We start from the raw sequence: 19,453 nt of genomic DNA, 5'->3' as shown, positions 1-19,453 counted from the left end.
TTATGTGCACCATCCCATCTCAACACCATGTCTGATGTTTGGGTAATCAGCTAAGCCTGGAGGTTTGACAGGCACAATCCCACTCCACCATCACAACTACATTCTACATGTTGTGTCTTGCCTTGCAAAGTCAAACAGGGCATTTGACAACTCCCGCCAAAGACCAACAAAAAGAGAAAGCACATTTTACTTCTGTGATGGAGCCTAGCAAAGAGCCTCTCACTTACCGTATCCAGTGCGACCGAGCGCTTCCATCTGACTGCCAGAAGGAGGAAGTTTCTCCATTTGTCATTTTGTCAACATCAGCCGAATTGGAGGAAGTTTCTATGTGAGTGTAGCACTTTGAAATGGATTTGAGTTTGTCTAATTCCTGGTTTCCATTTAAGTCACTCGGGCATTCTGTAAAAGAGAACCCAAAGCAATGATTTAAAAAAAACAGGGTAATTGCAAGTGTTCCTGGCTGCCTTTTACTTTTAATCTCTCTCTCTCTCTCTCTCTCTCTCTCTCTCTCTCTCTCTCTCTGGTCTTCTTCCTCCAACCACATGCTCTCTTGCTTTGGCTGATCCATCCCCTTAGGGGCATGGATCACAAGCAAGTCAAGGAGAGGCAGGAATCAAATGTGGCTGAAAAGCTGCATACTTAAAAAAAAATAAGAGGAAGGAGTTCTAGGGTTAATTTTCCTTCCTTAGCCAACTTTTTGTTAGTTCAAGTCCCCTGCAAGGTGAAGATAATTACTCTCCAAGTACACCTGATTAACAAAAAGCCAATTCTTATTTGACTGCCAAATTATTTCCTGACAAAATCTGCCGTGCTGGATGTGACTTTTTAAGTCAGCAATTTTCAACCTTTTTCATCTCACAGCACAACGACACGGCACTGAAATTGTCAAGGCACACTGCACTGCAGGTGGGAGACTCACATCTCCCAATGCCTGTACTAATAAATGGCCCTCCCCCAAACTCCTGCAGCACACCTGTGGATCATTTGCGGCACACAAATGTGTCAGAGCACAATGGTTGAAAAACATGTTTTAAGTGCTAAACAGCTTGGGACCAAGGTACCTAGAGGGCTCTCTCCTCTTCACTAAATTTTGCCAGCACTTAAGAAGGGGGGGGAAGAGGACTTCAAGTTCCATTGCCATCTGATGTGCGGCTTTTGAGAACATATAAAAGGATCTCCACAGTGGCTAACCCCCATGAAATTTCCTCCCATTGAAAGTATGATTGGCCTGCTTTCCACCAATGTTTTGAAGGAAGCTGAAAACTTTGGGGGGGGGGGGAAATAGTGGGCTCTGTGGCCTCCTTCCAATTTGCTCTTACAGTCTCGTTTCATTTGCTCTAGGATTTTTTTGCCCTTCTTACTGTTTTTAGGTTGATTGTTCTGCCACTGCTTCGCTCTTAATTTTGTGTCTGACATTGGCAACTATTTCAAAAATTTTGATTGTGAACCAACTGGAAGGCCAGCAGGAGAAAGAGGAAACATAAAGCTTTTAAATAATTTGAGAAACCGGGAGCTCAATAAGTTATTATCGAAAATATTTATGTACCACTTTTCAACCAAAAAAGTTCAGTCATATACACAGCAAAGGAATTTGCTCCACAATGGGGAGTTCTCCTTTTATAAGGTGCACTTGGCACTCTAGTTACCACCATCCCTCTCCTGGACTTTCAAACAAGCTTGGAACTGCATTAAACACCCCACTCTTTACCATCAACCAAGGATTGGTTCAGGGGCCCCTGCTTTTAGCAGTTAGGTGTGTAAAACTGGAAGGTGAGCCTTCCCTAGGGCAGTACCCTGAAGTTACCTTCCTCCAGAGACATCTGTCCAAAACCCACTCCTTTCTTTAATTGTTGGAGTCTAACAATTAAATAAAGGAGTGGGTTTAACTTGGAGTCTAACATGGGAATCATTTTCTGGCTTTTAGTGGATAGCTTTAACGACTGCCACTATTTTAGACTGCATTGTTTGGGGTTTTGCGTGTCAAACGGTTTTATTTCAATTTTGTAAACTGCTTTGAAGGCTCAACCGCAGAAAGGAAGGAAAAAAACATTTTAAACAAGCAATTTTTCTATCAAAGTAACAATACCCTTTTCTTTTAGGACAAGTCGATCCAAGGAATCTTTCAGTACAGAAGAACGCATAGTGCAAATATTGTTGAAGTACTCCAAAACAGAATATGGGATGACAGTGCTGGCGACGCGGTTCCGGTGCAAGAATTTCAGAATCATGGAAGCATGAAGACTAAGGCGCTCCTTCGATTCTGAAAATATGTCTATAAAACCTTGGAGAAAAGAGACAGACATTTTGTAATCCATGGCATTCCTATGGAACTTTGAATGTACAAAGTGTTTTGTGTGTATTAAAATGCTGTCTTACAGTGTTGTCATAAGGACAAGTAATGATTATAACCCTTCCACCATCATGACTTCCCTAAGGCCACCTACTGAATTTGTAGAAATCAAAAGTAAGATTTGAACCAGGCATACCCTGATTCACTGCCTTAACCTTCATGCTACACCAGCTCTAATTTTCAGTACACATTCAAATGATGGCAAGAGAAAACCCATCTTGGCAACCAGTTAACAAAGTCACACTGATTCCCCACCTCCTCTTTCAAGAGGTTAGAATGAGATCAGCTTAATGAACCCAAAATGGAATCTACTTTGAGGCTTTCAGCATGTGCTGGGGAGGGGGCCTAGAAACTGATATTTGGCAGAACACCTGAAAGGCTTGCCTTGATGTAAACAGCCAAGCGCAGCAAATCCATGGGTTAAATTCTACTGTTCAGAATTCAAGCACCCATATGTTTACATCACTGCATGCTCCAATCACCTCCAAAAGAATGCCAGTACTATTTCACTAACATGCTGATTTAACAACAAAGGATGCAATGGTGTCCTCCAGGGACTATAGCAGGGAGGATTTTCAAGGAGGGAAATGACACAGAGGTAAACAGATGAATAGCTAATGTGGATCTCCACAGGGCTATTTTACAATAAAAAAAAGCCCCTAACTAGACAATGATGCATTTAAGGTCACACATAGTTCAGCCCACAAAGGAGCTACTGGTTCCTGGCTGTTCCCCTTCTCTGGCGGCATCTTTGAAGTTTTCTTCTGGGGCTGTTCTTCCCCCTGACATCGGAACCCACCCACCCCCATTAATAGTAGAGGTACATTAATTAAGAAGCTCATGGTTCAAACCTTGCTTCCACCACAAACTCATATGGTGCCCTTAGACAACCCTCTCATTCTCTCACAGCCCCCAATTTGCAATAGGGGAATAATAGTAACTACTTGCAGGATTATGGTACAGACTGAGATGGTGCGAAGCATTCTGAACACCTGAAAGCACCTGGTGAACGCTGTTACTATTATTAGCTACTGAACTGTTTGTAAAAGCTCGGTTATTTGTTTTAGATGTATATCCAAACAGTTCTACCACAAATATGACAAACAGACCGGCCACCACCTCATGAGTCATGATCATGCACCTCTGAATGAATCGGAGTAAATAAAATGGGAAGTGAACATAACAGGCTTTACGTAAAGAGTGAACTAAATTAAAACTCTTGACTGTTATAACGGCAGTGGGGTCTACAGAACAGGAAATACAACCTTGTGTAAGTGACATGCCTGGTCAAGGATTCTCCTGCTTTCTGAACCAACTCCATAACCACAAGCAACAAGAAAGTCGTTATACAGATCTGCCTTATATAAAGTCAGATTATAAAAGGCTTTTCCCCCTAGAGTTGAAGGAGGCCAAGGTTAGTTTGGGGGTCTGCTAATCTGATCACATTACACCAGTGTTGCATCAACTCCGCTGTCTACCTCCACTTTCTGGACCCACTTCAAGGTACTGGTTATCACCTTTCAAGCCTTACATGGCTTGGAGCCTGGATACACTAAGTACCACCTTCTCTCACGCAAACCTGCCTACGTACTGTGTACATCAGAGGCCCTGTTCCTCATCCCTTTTTAAAAAAAATAAATTGCACACCACTTTGATCATATTTGCAAAGGGATGATAGAAATAAAAGAGTGGAAATAAGATAAACACATTCTTTTGGAAGCTGCATTTTCCTGGAAATGGAAAGCCTGGGCAGAAATGCTTTTAATAACTAATACTTGTTGCCCCACTACCATCACAGTACTTCAAAAATGTGAAACGCTGTTCCAACCAGAGTCAGACAACACATGGCTGAACACACAGCAGGAAATGCTTTCCAAGTATTTTAGAAACGACCATCTCTTCAGCTCAACTGTCCGTTCTAAGCTAGCATTACCTGTCCTGGCTGAGAGGAACGGCTCTCCAAAGGCTTGGGTACAGGAAGGTCACCAGCATGCAACACATGTGCTCTGCTGCTGAGCCATACCTCTCGAACATCATTACACACCACGTTAAGCCCTCAGCCCTTTACATTCAAAATCCATCACCATGGTTTCCACTGTGCAAGAAACAACACATCTCTCTCCTTCCTTCCCTTCTCTTACCTGGAATGAGTGAACAAGACTGCAGCTGCTTGATCACATGACTAAGCTCTCCTTGTAGATTGGCGCCACTGGAGCTCTTGAGCATTGCCAGCATGTTCACCACGTCCACCATGCCATCACCTTCAGTGTCAAACTGAGCAAACATCTGGAAAGAAGAAATGTGCAAATAGAGAGATAAATGTTTGAGCATCTTTTTCTGGTGTTTTTTTTCCAAGTCTGTCAATGAGAGGTAGTGGGGACAGATGAAGGCAGGGTCACATCATTAAGTCCCTCAAGCCTCGAAGCTACTCATTATAGCTGCCTCATTACAAGAAATGGATGGAGCTTTTGCAAACAAAATATAACTTGTAAGTAAAATAAAATTATTATTTCTTTCTAGATCACCTTTTTAAAAAAAAAAAAAAAGTCTCGTAAAACTAGGTGGGTTTTACGAGTGTCATTTCAAAAAGTGGGTCCTGGTCCTAAAATGTTTGAGAACCACTCACCTAATGGCAGTGGGACACACAAGAGAGCCTCTCCAAATGATCTCAGTGGACAAGGAGACTCATATGAAAGAAGGTGATTCCTAAGATACCAGGTCCCAAGCTGTTTATATATTTTTAAAGGCAATATCCAGGACTTTGAATAGCAGCTGAAACAAACTGACAATCAACACAGCCAGAATAGCAAAGGTATGATATAATCATATAACCTAGTACCTGTTAGAATGGTCTTCAAGGTCTGCCCCACATACACCACACTGCAATAATCTAGGGAAGATTCTCTCAGGGTTTATTGCATCCCAAGTAATTGTACAGGAACAGGCAACCAAACTCATCTTGCTAAAGAACCTGAAGACGTAGCACATCTGGTCTGAACTTACTTCAGCCAATAGGAGTGCAAAAGCAGTGGCCTATAAACATGGTTAGTGGTGGCAGACATTCATCAAGAGTCTGCAGCTAGTGCTGAAGTTTGGCTTCAGATTCCAGTGAAAACAAGAACTTACAGGGCAGCTTGGTACTTACTTGTTATTTTTCAGCCTTGACCTCTCTACTATAAAATGCAATTAAAAGCCTACATCACAAGGCTGTTGTGGGGATTAATCAGGAGGGAAATGCTGTGCCCTAAAAGCACATGAGCTTTCCACCAGCCATTTTTGTACCAAACTATTCTTTAGCCATTTGCTCTATAAATAGAGAGAGGGAAGTGGGTTCTGGCAGTAATACGTACACACAGCAGAGTTAGGCTGCTCATGGCCTACTGGCTACAACTGGATGGTCAGTTTTTTCCCTTGTTTTTTGGCATCTGTTGCCCCAACTCAGGTAAGTTTTAAGTCAGTGAAACTTCCAAGTTTGACATAAAATCATCCTGACTTGCCAAATTGCAAAGATACCCACAGCCTATCCTACTTCAGATCACAGCAACATTTCTGTGTGAGTAGCTTGCCTTCAGACCATGCCCCAATAGGCATGACCTGAAACTGGCAAGTGACAAAGCACTTCACTCAAGTATGGCAAAAACATAGGAGTGTGCAATCACACCTTGTACAGGGACTCTGCATTCCAAAACAGACACAAAAACTTGAAATCAGTGTGTTAAGGGGGAACCCTGGGAAAGGGCAGGAGCAAGAGGTGTCCACACCTCCCTTAGCAATTGTTCCTGCCTTTCATGGGAATAATTAGTTTCAAGGATTCACAGCTCAACTGCAGAGCGGGTAGCTACACAAGCTCCTGGAAAGAAAGGTTCTTCATTGTGGCAGTACAGACTAGTTACAATTCTTCTCTATGCCAACTAGTTTAGTGACTACCATTCAACATTTCCGTTGACTGTACGGATTTGAGGGCAGTCTTACACAAACAAGGCAAGATCTGTATTTGAACTTCAGTGTTTGTGGAGGTAGCTTAACAAAATAGCACTCTGGTTGCTAACAGAGTCCACAGTGGTATGCCACAATCAGCTGAGTGCCTGGCATTGCTGCCTCCAAACCTTTGATACAAGAAGATAACCCATCTCCATTTTAAGTGGCATTATCAGAGAAGATCAGCCTACAAAGGTGCTACTTCAGTGCGAGCATCACTTTGCCCCCAAATCCACGCACAACAATTTGCCCTCTTCCTAAAGAGAAGAACCTGGAACTTTGATTCAGGCGTCAATTGCTAGAGACCAAAAAGGCTGTCGTCATCCCCACCAATATATCGCTAATTATAGTGTATATATTACATTTTGTATGCAGGGACTACAAGAATGGCTTTTTGAACAGCGGCAAATGACAGCTTCAGGTGGAGCAATGGATCGTGATCCTTCATGCTGACGCCACAAATATCTGACCTCACAGCATTTTTAACAACTAGGGAGGAGGCTCCTTTTATTTGGTGAAAGCAAACAGCCTCATGGCTGTTTACACGAGATGCACTACAGGAATATTTATAGCCTACCCGACAACAGATTGCAGCAGTTTATCAGGCATATCAATCACAGGCCCCCAAATGGCAAAGAATCTAACTAACCAGCAGAGACACCTTGAGCAAAACAGAGGAGGATACATGAGGACAAAGAGAACTTCCTTTCTACTCGTTAATATTTTCTTGGGTGCATTACAGTCGCTCTTCAACTACAAGCACTCTCAGAATCTACACTGTGTCCCAAATCTGCTCACTTGCACTCTTGCTCCCTCTCACAGCCACCCACCTTCTCTTATGTCACCAACAAAAAGGCAGGTGCAAACTCACTATTGCACAACGTTCTGAATGTTTAAATCATTATTACTAATTCTATGCTACATTTTTATCCCACCCCTTCCCTCCACCCCCTTATTCAACAGCATGCCCCCCTTTTGCTGGGCTTCAGAAGGCCTCAAGTTTACATTCAAATAGACTCTACAGAGAAAGTGGAACTGTCCACATGCTGCATTTTATCAGCATTTGCAGCAACGAGAGCATCTAGAGCAAGATTAATTTTTTTTTTCCCCAATCCAAAGAAGGACTAGGAAACATCTGGAAGGGGGCAAAAGAAAAGGCAGAGAGCTCTGTTATTCACTGAGGTTGCCTGTGTCAAACAGTGTCTGTACCCAAACAACAAGAGGTCATGATTCAGGGTGTTGTTCCTGAACCTTTGCCCAGAAGCTATCTTTCTCCTCAGAGTTATCACCAGTGTTAGATGATTCATAATGCTGAAAACTTCCACACCCTTCCTAGAAAGGTAATGCAATTATATGCAGATTTACCTCCTGGGGGATGTCTTTCCACCAGCAATACTTAAATGGCTTTTTGCATGTTTCATGTTTGTAAGACAAGTTTTAAGTCACACAAACTGCTAGAATGGTTTTTTCAATGAAAAAAAGTGATCTTCTTGAACTTTCTACCTCGTTACAGTACTGGCAGTGACAAGAGAGACATTCTGGACTAAGAAGCATCACTTGTGAAAACTCACCACGCATCGCTTCTGTATTGTGGGCAAACTCTGATCGTCTACCCTGTCTCTTACTTCCACTTTTCCAGGGAGAAGAATACCTTCCTGTAATCATCATTTGTGGAACTACCACCCTATGCTTGTGACATTTTCAAACATACTTTTGTTGGAGATCTAAATAGCACAAGACAGACACTGCTGGTTTCACTTTCTTGTATATTGCTGACCTTGATCTAAAAACTTTATGCACACGTATGTAAGGATATTTTTAAGTTTCTTTTCTGAACAGCACCTTTCATGACATTGCAAGAGATTTCAATCATGCTTTTAAAAAGGCAGCTTGCAAAGTAGTATTGGTGGGGCAGAGGAAATAGCTTCATGCTGCTTGGGAAAAGTTACAAGCTCCACCGTGCAATGCAACACAGAGACACTTATACATTCAGGTTACTGCAATGGCCCTGTTCGCGAAAGATACTTCCTTAGGGTTACACTCTTATTGTCAATGCAGGTTATTTCTGGTCTTGCATAATTTATTTACTTAAAGTATTTTTACCCCAAAGAGGAGGAGAGGAAGAGGCTGCTGCATGGGATGGTACACAAGATAAAACAACTTGATAGTGGGCCTAAATGCACAATGTGGATACCCCCCTAATGTATCTGATCCAATGCACTACCCATAGTGGTCAAGATTTCCTCAACCTCCTTTCACTTCTGTCAAAGGTGTGAAGCATTCGGACAGGTTTAAAAAAAAGTCGCTGACACTAACCAGACCGCTTCCCCAGCTACTCAAAGAACTATGAAAGCCCTCCAGCACTTCCTCATTCAAATTATCCTCAGGTAATCCAGGCAGCAGCAATTTAAAGGTAGCTCAACAGCCCACGCAGAGCTCATAAGGGAAGCAAGAGGTTCTTTTTCAAATCTCAACTCAAAGATGACATTTAATAGTAAAGCATCACTCGCTTCTTTGTGATCTTTTTTCCCCCTCTCAATTACTGCAAATTTTCTGCTCAGTTGTAGGCCTAAATGGGCATCTGCAATATGAATGAAAGGCAAAATCTATTAAATAAAGCCTCAACCATTAGGTGTGTCCCAACCCACATAACCCACTTTATTTCTCGCCTCCGCTATTCCCAACATAATTGTTCCAAACTCTACTGCCTTCCAGAAATCTAGCCCTGAACAGCTGGCCAAGCTGACACCTTTCAACTTCTGAAACCATTTCATAGCTCCTCAAACATCATTCAGAAAAGCAAACGTGTAATTCTAAGTAACATAAAACCAAGCCCCAATAATCCTGTGCAACTATGAACTCTTCGTAGCTAACCCTACATAGAAAGGAAAAGGGATTAGTCAAGGGTGTCAAACATAAGGCCTGTGAGCTGGATGTGGCCCCTGGAAGCTCTTTATCCAGCCCCTATTGGACTCTTCCAGAGGTGCCCTTTCAGCAGTACTCCTTCTGTCAAGGGTCTGGGAGGGAAAGATGGAAGGAGGCCTCAGAAGGCAAAGTACACTATGGGGAAAGAGGCAAATCAGGAGGGGTGAGAAAGGGAGACTCTGCCAAAGTGCTGGGAGAGCCCAATTATCACACAAGCCAACACTGCAGCCATCTCAGCAAAGAGGGGTCACTTTGCAGACTATCAGCCCAATCCTATCCCCACTTTCCTGGGAGTAAGCTCCATTGACTCTAGTGAGACTTATTTCTGAGTAGACATGCCTAGGACTGGGCTGTCACTCACAGCTACTGAGCTGCAAAGAAAGGGTGGCCCACATGACAAATTGTGATAATTGGGTTCTCCCATATCTTGAAAATATCATCAAGATCTTCACATTTGCTCTTCTGTCAATTGCAACTAATGAGTTTCTATGCAAGAACAAAGTGCTTATTTCTGGCCATCATGTGCTTAATAATGTCACTTCCTGCTTAATCATGTTACTTCCAACCCTCAGCAGGAAGTACTTCCAGGGACCACATTCAGCCTGCATGCCTTGTTTGACACCCTTGCCCTTTGCAGAGATGCTTTGCAGAAAGAGGATATTGTGCTTATCACTTTGTTCCTGACAATATATTTTTTTAATCTACCCAACTTTCCTGAGGGAGGGGGGAATGACAACGACCCTCAAGACAGCTCACAACAGCAGTTTATGATCAACATCAGCACCACAATTGCCATTAGTATGCAATCTTATGGAGGCACAAACAAAGCAAGGTGGGAGGTGACTGTGTAAAAAGCTAGGTCTCCAACCCCTGTGAGTGGGGGAAGTTGGCAATAAGACAACCTCCTGTACAGCACAGGACAGGGAACTGCAGATCTTTGGGGGGGAGGCAGGGCCTATGAGAGGGGAGGTAAAGAGGGTAATTTGTACCCAGACCCAGGGTCGAAAAGCGGGCACAGGAGCCAAAGGGGAGGGCCCAAAAATTTCCTGGGATCTTACATTTTCCAGTCTCACTCAAACCCACTGCCTGTGCACAATGCTGGGGGCAATCGCCCCTGCAAATCAGGAGCAGGAATGTATACGTGACACTCCTTAACACAGTGTCAAATCTGAGAGGAAACTGGCCTGCTACAATAGCTCTTTGGTGCGTAGATCCACTGGCCTCGAAGGAGCATATAGGAGCTTACGGGCACAGCCACAATACTACGGCTGCTGCAGAAATAAGCACTGGTCCAACAGGTGACACTTTCCATTCTAGTGTGATCCTAAATGCGATGAAGTTAATTTTCGGCAACGATTTTCAAGATTTAAAATATCTTAAGAGAAAATCGTGAGTGTGTTTGGTTTTCTGTATTACTGGATCTTGCTGCGGACACTGGGCAGGTGGGCAGACCTGGGCTCCACCTTGGGAAACTTGATACACCTGGACTCCAAAGAGTTTTCTGGCTGTCATCAAGTAAGAATGGCCCCACTGGACCAGGCCAAAGACCTACCTAGCCCAGCTTCCTGGATCTCACAGTGGCCCACCAGATGCCTCAAGGAGCACAGGAGACAACAAGGGACCTGCATCCTGGTGCCCTCCCTTGCAGCTGGCATTCTGAGGCAGCCTAAACCAGGAGGTTGCACAGACCCACCGTGGCTTATAACCCACAACGGACTTGTCCTCCATCAAACTGTCCATTCCCCCTTTAAAGACCAGGCGCCAGACCAAAAGCCATCCTGTGGCAAGGAGTTGCACAGACTGATCATATGTTGGGTAAAGAAATACCCTACCCTACCCTGTTCTGCCCCATTGCCACCCTCCCCGGCTGTTTCCCCCCCCCCCAGGATGAGGCCCCAAAGAAACTTTGCACCCCCTGATGAAATGTCTCTCAAAGGTCCTGCAGGCAATGGAAGCCCAGGGGGTGGCGAGAGGGAGGAGGCAGCACCGAGCTGTGCCTCTCGCAGCCCACTCCTCTGCAGGTGTACTCAGAGGCGAGTCCCAAGGGGGTCAATGGGCCTGCTCCCAGGAAAGCGTGGTGGGCTTAGAACATGATCCCAATGGCGTAGCTGGAGGGGGGCGGAGCGCTCAGGCGGGCAAGCGGCCCCTCCCTTCGGAGCCATTCCCGAGCTCCGAGCCCGAGCGCTCCGCCCCCCTCCAGCTACGCCACCGCTGGGGCCAGGCTCACCTCCTCGCTGAGGGCGCGCTGCTCCTCGGGGGCGGGGGCGGGGGCGGGCCCCGCGCGGCTCTCGAGGGCCTCGCAGAGCTGGTCGACAGCCACGGCGTCCTCCCCGCGCGCAAGGCGCTCCTCCAGCCAGCGGAGCAGGGCCGCGTGGTGGCGCGAGAGCGGCGGCTCGGTCGAGGGTGCCTCCCGCAGCCGCCGCGCCGCCGCCTCCCGCAGCCGCGCCCGGCCCAGCAGCACCGCCGCCGGCGGGAAGGCGGAGGGCGGCGGCCCAGCGGGCGCGGCCGCGGGCTCCATGCCGGCCGCGGGGGGGGGCCTCGGCGCCGGCGGCGCTCGCTCCGGCCGCCGCCGCCTCCTCCTCTTCTTCCTCCTCGCCCTCGCTGTGGCTGCCAGCCGTCCCCATCAGGCTCTCCGGCGGCCTCTCGCCTCCTCACACCCGGCGTCGCAAACGGCCTTCGCGACACTGCCGCCGTCAGACGGCGGGGCTCGACGTTCGCCCAGCCGTCAGGCGACGCCACGCCGCTGTCGCAAACTGTAGTTCCAGCTGCGACTCCGAGGAAGGCGGGCTTCCAAGAGGTCTCTCGCTTTCAGCCGTCAAGCGGCGCCGCGCCGCTGTCGCAAACTGTAGTTCCGGGTGCGACTCCAAGGGAAGGCGGCCTTCCAGGCGCGCTCCCGCTGGCTCTAGCCTGCCTATCAGCTCAGCCATCAAGCGAGGCGGCCTCATCGCTGTCAATTCCAGTTGCCCGATGAGAAAACAAAGGGAATTTTATCCTAGCTCAGCCGTCAAGCAAGGCTGCGTCTGTGTCGTAAATTGTAGTTCCAGGCAGAACTACAAGGAAAGGCGGGATTCCAGGCGGCGTCTCGCTTGCTCTTCCTTTCATCCCAGCCGTGAAGCGTGGCTGCGCCGGTGTCGTAAATTCCAAGTACCAGAGAGGAAAGGGAAGGAATTCCATTCCAGACGTCAAGCGAGACTGCGTCTGTGTCGTGAATTGTAGTTCCAGGTAGAACTACAAGGAAAGGCGGGCTTCCAGGCGGTCTCTCGCTTGCTCTCGCTTTCATCCAAGCCCAGCCATTAAGCGTGGCTGCGTCGTCATTCCAATTCCCAGTGAGGAAAGGGAAGGGATTCGATTCCAGCCGTCAAGCGCGGCCGCGTCAGCGTCGTAAATTGTAGTTCTAGGTAGAACTACAAGGAGAGAGGTGCTACCAGGCAGCCGCCCGCTTTGCGGCTTGTCGCAAAATGGTATTTGCTTTGCGGTAAGGTCGTAAATACATAATCTTTTTCCCTGAACTGTATTAATTTAACCCATTCCTGCCCAGCCCACAGGTATAAACATTTAATCCCTGTTGCGTATATGCAACATTGGACCTCAGTGGGTTAAAACACACACAGTGCTGCCCATGCTCTCCCTGCATCCAGCAACCTGAGTCATTACAGCCTGGACAAGCATTTCAGTGATGCCCAACTCATCCTCTGACACCCATTTGCATGCCCAGCAACCAACACTCCTCACATTCACACATAGAGCAAGAATTACTGCAGGAAACAAAGGTGGGGGTCTTAAAGAGTCCCAAAACAAGCCTAGCACAGCCCATGCTGACCCTGCTTGCAGAAGGCAGTGATGTCTGGCAGCAGGGAAGGGCAGCAACTCAGGAGCACAGACTGTGCACGCTCTGCCTGTCTTTCCCAGAGCAGAGCCCCCTCCTGAACCATTTCAGCGCCCAATCCTATCCAACTTTGTAGCACCGGTGCAGCCTCAATGCAGCCCTGAAGTAAGGGAACAAATGTTCCCATACCTTGAGGAGGCCTCTGTGACTACCTCCCCACCACAGAAAGCAGTGCATACACCATTGACACAGCAGCACTGGCACTGGAAAATTGGATAGGATTTGGCCCTCAGTTGGCATCCACAAAGTGAAGACTTCTAGCTGGTGGCGTAGCTGGAGGGGGTGGAGCGCTCAGTCCAGCAGCGAGGATGGCAAGTGGCCCCTCCCTTCCGAGCCATTCCCGGCGGAGGGGAGCAGAACGGAGCAGTACAGCTCTTTTGCTTCCCCCACCGGGAATGGCTCCGAAGGGAGGGGCGACTTGCCCGCCTTGCTGCCAGACTGAGCACTCCACCCCCCCTCCAGCTACGCCACTACTTCTAGTTGCCCATTGCACTGGCACCAGTAGCACATGTGTGTGATCACACTGCACACTGCCTAGTCTCTGGTTTTGCAACCCCCGCCTTTGTTTTCCAGGCTCGTTAACAGTGGCATAATCCTTATTTCATGGAGTGAAAAGCGTTGGTTGCTGGGCGTGCAAATAGTTGTGAAAGGAGCAGGCTGCACTAGTGAAACAATGGGTGTGAGCTGCTGAGTGTGCCTTATTGAAAGTGCTCAGGCTGCAGGATGAGGCCTCTAGACAGCAGTTTGCTTTGCAAGGTGGCTGCACAGACACTGCTGAGCAGGGTACAAAAGGCAACAAGGCCCCCAAATTCCCCCCTCCCCCTACAAGGGGCTTCATTCAAAGACACTGGGGCCGGTTGATCAGCACCGCGCATGCGCAGTAGGGAAGCTGCAGCCTCAAAGGCCCCGCCTCCGACGACAGCAGCGAGTGAGAGTTGAGGAGCGCAGTCAAGTGGCGCCCTCACCCTGAGCGCGCCGGCGCCATCGCCAGTGCTGGCAGGCAAAGCCCCGCCCCCCACAGACCAGGCCCCGCCCCCATGCTGCGAGGCGCGCTGGCGGCGCTGGCTGCGGGCTGGGCTGCCGCCTGGCTGCTGCCGCGGCTGTGGCCAACCAGGGACGCGGAGCGGGTGCTGAGCGCCGCCGAGCTGGGCCGCCGCACGGGCGAGGAGGGCGGCGCCGGGCTCTGCCTGGCCGTGCTGGGGCAGGTCTTCGACGTGCGCGCCGGGCGCAGGCACTACGGCCCCGGCGGCGCCTACAGCGGCCTCGCAGGTGCATCTGCGGGAGGAGGGGCCTGGAGACCCCCCTGGGCCCTCCAGACCCTCGGCTGCCCCCCTCAGGGAGGGCGCTGGCCATGCAGAATGCTGCAGTGGCGTAGCTGGAGGGGGGCGGAGCGCTCAGGCTGGCAGGGGCCCTTCCCTTCGGAGCCATTCCCAGCGGTGGTGGGGGGCAAAACTAATCCCCCGCCCCCCTCCAGCTACGCCACCAGGGCTGCCTTAGTGTGCTCAGTTGGTTGCTGGCCATGCAGAGGGGTGTGAGAGGAGGGGCTGCAGTGGCGTAGATGGAGGGGGCAGAGCACTCATGCTGCAGGGGGTGGGCAAGCGGGCTCTCCCTTCTGAGCCATTCCCAGTTCCCCCCCCTTGCTGGGAATGGCTCCGACGGGAGGGGCCGCTTGCCTGCCCCTGCCAGCCTCAGCTCTCTGCCCCCCTCAAGCTACACCACCGGGGCTGCCTTAGTGGAGTGTTTGCTCAGGTGGTTGCTGGCCAAGCAGATTGGTATGAGAAGAGGGGCTGCAGTGGCGTAGCTGGAGGGGGCGGAGCACTCAGGCTGGCAGGGGCAGGCAAGTGGCCATTGGGGGGGGTGCAAAACCGAGCAGTGGTTAAGGACTGGATTAGCTATTAAGATTCCTTGCGTTGCGTTTTGGACTGATGGGTGTGTGCACTTGAATACCTTCCTTTCCCAGGAAAAGATGCCTCCAGGGCTTTTGCCACAGGTGACTTCAGCCAGACTGGCCTGGTGGATGATATTTCTGGATTATCGCCGGCTGAAGTGCTGACCATCCATAACTGGCTATCCTTCTACAGTAAAAATTATGTGCTTGTTGGTATGTGACTCAAAGCAGCATAGAATGCTTAGCCTAATAATTCTAGCATGATTAGCAAAGGGGGTGTTGACATTCTGGGCATGGAAGGGGGGGTGGAGTTCATGGGCTGAGTATGGAGGGGGAACACTGGGAATGCATAAGAACATAAGAGCAGCCCCACTGGATCAGGCCATAGGCCCATCTAGTCCAGCTTCCTGTATCTCACAGCAGCCCACCAAATGCCCCAGGGAGCATTTGCATCACAGTTCTCATTTCTTTCTGACAGGTGCAGAGGTAAAAGTACCTCTAACCATGTGTTGAGTGCCCACTTCTAACCACAGACTTACATAGCTGGGGGGGGACACGGCACAGTTTACAGGAAGCTTCATGCTGCCACCTACGTCTGTTCATTCAGATTTCTATAGAGGCTTCAGGTCTGAAGGCCTGGGATGAGCAGCACTGGAAAAAACCCATGTGAAAATATCATTTTAAAAGTTTTGTTAGGTATTTAAATATACATGAATATTTAAATATACACACGCCCCTTTAGAGCAAAAGTACACCAAGCTATGTATACGCAAAAGAAATGAAAGGGTCTAAGGGGGACATGATGTACAAAGCAAAAGGGAGATACCAGCAAACAGCCCCAAGGCGGGACGCTGCCCTGGGATAAGGGCAGACCAGCAGTTGCTCTTCCCCTGATAAATCTAAGAGAGCCTGCATTTCAAAAACTGTGTCCTTACCTCATAAGCCCAGGTTTCCACATGGAGGTGCAAAGGCAGTTTTTCACTAGAACCAAAATACAGTTAAGCAATAAGAAAAACAAGAATGGGTGTTAAATGGATGTTCTTAGAAATGTATAAAGTTGGGTTGGACTTCTTGGTTTGTTGAGCTTGCATTGATTCTGCTGGAAGCTCTCCAAAATTCCAGGTGGTTCTTGATCTACCTGGGATGCTGTCAGGTTGTTGAGCCTGTGGAACCTTCTGCATGCAAAGCAGGGGCTCTGCCATTGTCCTGGAGCCCCCAAAGCTGGGTCACCACAGATGAGACTTGCAATGTTTCTAGAAGATGCTCAGGTTTGGACATTTGAAGCTCAGGCTTGAAGTTCAGGAAGGGAGCCTCAGAATTGCAGGAGCAGCTGCTGAGTGACTCCTGTGTGATTTACTAGCTGACATGATCAGAATAGTAGCCATTGATCTCTAGGATTGTAAAGGGGCAGGTGGGAGCCCCACTGATTTGTTGGAGATTGGGAGGCAGGGGAAAATACAACTACTTCACACAGCACAGCATTTAGGAGATTTGCTGCCATGAGAGGAGGTGATGGCTTTAAAGGAGGACTCGCATTCACAGAGATGGTCAATCAGTCGCATTTTTTCTGAACCTCCATGTTCAGAAGCAGGCTACCTCTGAAACAGTTACTGGAGGACACCCAGTGGGGAAGGGGTGTAGCAACTTTTGCCCTGCTTGTGGCATGCTTTGAGCCATCTGATTGGCCCACTGGGAAACGGGCTAAGTGACTGGACAAGACTTTGATTGATCCAACAGCACTTTTGCACGCAAACAAATGGGGCTGATTTGGGGACAGCTGGAGAATGGAGCCTAACTCTGGTTTGGTTTTGTCTCTGCTCTTGGAAAGGCAAAGTGGCTGGGAGATTCTATGATGAAAATGGGGTGCCCACAGAGGCCCTGAGGGAGGCCCAAGCACTCATTGAAGAAGGGCAGAGGCTCCAGGCCCAGGAAGATGAGAAGAAAAAGCTGTTCCCACCCTGTAACTCGGAGTGGAAGGCGGCTGAAGGCGGCAGAGTCTGGTGTTCAAAGGAGAGGTGAGACTGGCCTGGAGAGGGTAGAAGAGAGGCAAAATAGCAGGGGGCAGGCAGCCATGGAACTGCACATTCTGTAGGAACAGTGAGGGAGTAGCTAGAACTTCAGCACAGGCTGCTCAATGGGCTTATAAGTTATTTAGGGGGACAATGTGCTCCACTGGTCCGAGTTCTGGCCTAGATCTAAGGGTTGCCAAGTTAAAATCACCTCTCAGCCATGATGCTCACTCAGTACCCATGGGCTGATCTTTATCTCCCTGGAGGGTTGTGAAGATAAAGGGGAGGGTGCCATATGGACCAGCTTCACTTCTGCATTGCAGACAGAATCCTAAGTTGTGTTGGGTTTCCTTCTTGGACTTGCAGTGGGGGTGTCAGCAGAGACTGGAGTGGTGTCCCAAGGAAGCTATATGAGCCTGGCTCCCAGCACAGCCGCTGTGTATGCGTCAGAACGGAAGGGCCCCCTTCGAGGCAACTGCAGTCTAGCCCCAAGGATGACAGAGGTGACTTGGATAACCCCAGTCTTCAGGAGTACGAAGGCTGCCACCCCCTGGCTGACTGGTGTGCAATAAAGGACTGAGCCAACCAGGATTTTTCTGCTAGTTTCTCTCCCTTGTGCATGTGTGTACACTCAGAGAATGGCAGATCCCTGTTTAAGAGGGTACATGGTGGTTGGTGTGAGATCTGAACAAAGGCAGCCAACCAGCCTCCCCCACCATCCTTGGATGCAGCCTTCCTGACTGCAGCATGTTATTTCTGAATCCGTCAGCTTCAGTTCTGGTCCTTGCTCTGTCCATCCAGTGTAAGATGATTGGAAAATTAAAGCAGACCTACTCCCCCCCCACCAAGGTTTTGCCCTTTGTATGTTTGGAAGCTTGAACCTCAGCCTCTCCAGGCTGATGGATCTCTTGTCACCAGGTTCAGAAAGACCTGTGACCTCAGCAGTGGCTCTTTCATCACAGCAGATAATAGTGACCTGGCCAAACCTGGGCTCTGACTCCATACAAAGCAGCTTCACCTGTGCAAGCAACAGAAACCCATACAAGGGAGGTGTAAACTTACTTGAACAGGTCAGAGGGAGAGGGTGGAACACAGTCTCTTCCTTGTAGAGAGCCCAGCACCTTGGCTGCAGGGGTGGAAACTGCCTGCAGTGCCCTCCGCCCCGGAACTATTTCTGATTGGACTCTAGTGGGTTGATGCCGTTGAAGAGGGGCCTCCAAACCCCAGCCCATGCAGTGGGCAGCGCAGTTAATCTTTATTGCAACTCATGCTGGACAGCCACTTCCCCCAAGCAGAGCCTGCTAGGGCAATGGGCAGTGAAAACAGCTGCCCAGTGTGAATTGGAATGAAGTTCACCTCGAAAGAAAGCCTACACTGCTGGCATGCCTGGCCATAGGCCCATCTAGTCCAGCTTCCTGTATCTCACAGCGGCCCACCAAATGCCCCAGGGAGCACACCAGATAACAAGAGACCTGCAAGGCTTCCTGGGAATTGTAGTTTAAGAACATAAGAACCGCCCCACTGGATCAGGCCACAGGCCCATCTAGTCCAGCTTCCTGTATCTCACAGCGGCCCACCAAATGCCCCAGGGAGCGCACCAGATAACAAGAGACCTGCAAGGCTTCCTGGGAATTGTAGTTTAAGAACATAAGAAGAGCCCCACTGGATCAGGCCACAGGCCCATCTAGTCCAGCTTCCTGTATCTCACAGCGGCCCACCAAATGCCCCAGGGAGCGCACCAGATAACAAGAGACCTGCAAGGCTTCCTGGGAATTGTAGTTTAAGAACATAAGAACAGCCCCACTGGATCAGGCCATAGGCCCATCTAGTCCAGCTTCCTCTATCTCACAGTGGCCCACCAAATGCCCCAGGGAGCACACCAGATAACAAGAGACCTGCATCCTGGTGCCCTCCCTTGCATCTGACATAGCCCATTTCTAAAGTCAGGAGATCTCAATCATGTCCCCCCAGTTGGACAAACCAATGTCCAGTTGGCATTGGTTTGGAGACTGCTGCAGTAGAACACAGCTTCTCCAACAGCCCAGGCGCTCCCTTTCCCCCTGAAGGCAGTAAGAGCTTAACCCAGACAACTCTGCTCTTTCCCACACAGTTCCTTTTTCCATATGACATATCAACCCTGTCTTATGCTCTGCTTTTGAGCTTTTACAGCAAACTTGGTGCCTCATGCTTGTTTTGGTCCCAATGTATGGACCTGGCTCCATTACTGCCTGCCTTTACACAGGACTCCTTCACTTGGCAGGCCTGTTCAGGTTTCCTCTACAATGAGCCTGTTCTGCAAGATTAAGGTCACAACTTATTATACCAGCTATCTTACCTGTGTATACCACATTTTTGCTGCCCTTCCTGCAAGGAGCTGAGTGGTATACATAGTTCCTTTCCTTTTGTTCTCACAAAAG

At 48.9% G+C, this 19,453-nt stretch overlaps 2 protein-coding genes across 2 annotated transcripts in view; one reads left to right on the top strand and one right to left on the bottom strand.

Annotated features, from left to right (window-relative positions):
- Window positions 1-11,877, bottom strand: part of ZZEF1 (zinc finger ZZ-type and EF-hand domain containing 1) — a 72,930-nt gene extending 61,053 nt beyond the window's left edge. The window contains 5 exon segments of the mRNA XM_066635007.1: window positions 228-399; window positions 2,087-2,281; window positions 4,492-4,636; window positions 11,481-11,777; window positions 11,779-11,877. Of these exon segments, the coding sequence (XP_066491104.1) occupies window positions 228-399; window positions 2,087-2,281; window positions 4,492-4,636; window positions 11,481-11,777; window positions 11,779-11,877 (908 nt within the window).
- Window positions 11,878-14,176: 2,299 nt separating this feature from the next.
- CYB5D2 (cytochrome b5 domain containing 2) lies at window positions 14,177-17,627 on the top strand. The gene is made up of 4 exons (XM_066636220.1): window positions 14,177-14,408; window positions 15,100-15,240; window positions 16,856-17,042; window positions 17,403-17,627. The coding sequence occupies exons 1-4, from the start codon at window positions 14,177-14,179 to the stop codon at window positions 17,614-17,616; spliced, it is 774 nt and encodes a 257-aa protein (XP_066492317.1). The 3' UTR covers window positions 17,617-17,627.
- The last annotated feature ends 1,826 nt before the right edge of the window (window positions 17,628-19,453 follow it).

This window comes from Tiliqua scincoides, chromosome 8 (genome assembly GCF_035046505.1).
Source record: "Tiliqua scincoides isolate rTilSci1 chromosome 8, rTilSci1.hap2, whole genome shotgun sequence".
Lineage (NCBI taxonomy): Eukaryota > Metazoa > Chordata > Lepidosauria > Squamata > Scincidae > Tiliqua > Tiliqua scincoides.
Note: the sequence above shows the minus strand (reverse complement) of the source record. Positions and strands in the feature narration are given on the sequence as shown.

Excerpts from the sequence above, each read along its gene's own strand:
- CYB5D2 (XM_066636220.1), top strand. The coding sequence starts at position 14,177 with ATGCTGCGAGGCGCGCTGGCGGCGCTGGCTGCGGGCTGGGCTGCCGCC. Across the intron at positions 15,241-16,855 it reads TAAAAATTATGTGCTTGTTG|GCAAAGTGGCTGGGAGATTC; the intron begins GTATGTGACTCA and ends GCTCTTGGAAAG. Across the intron at positions 17,043-17,402 it reads GTCTGGTGTTCAAAGGAGAG|TGGGGGTGTCAGCAGAGACT; the intron begins GTGAGACTGGCC and ends TTGGACTTGCAG.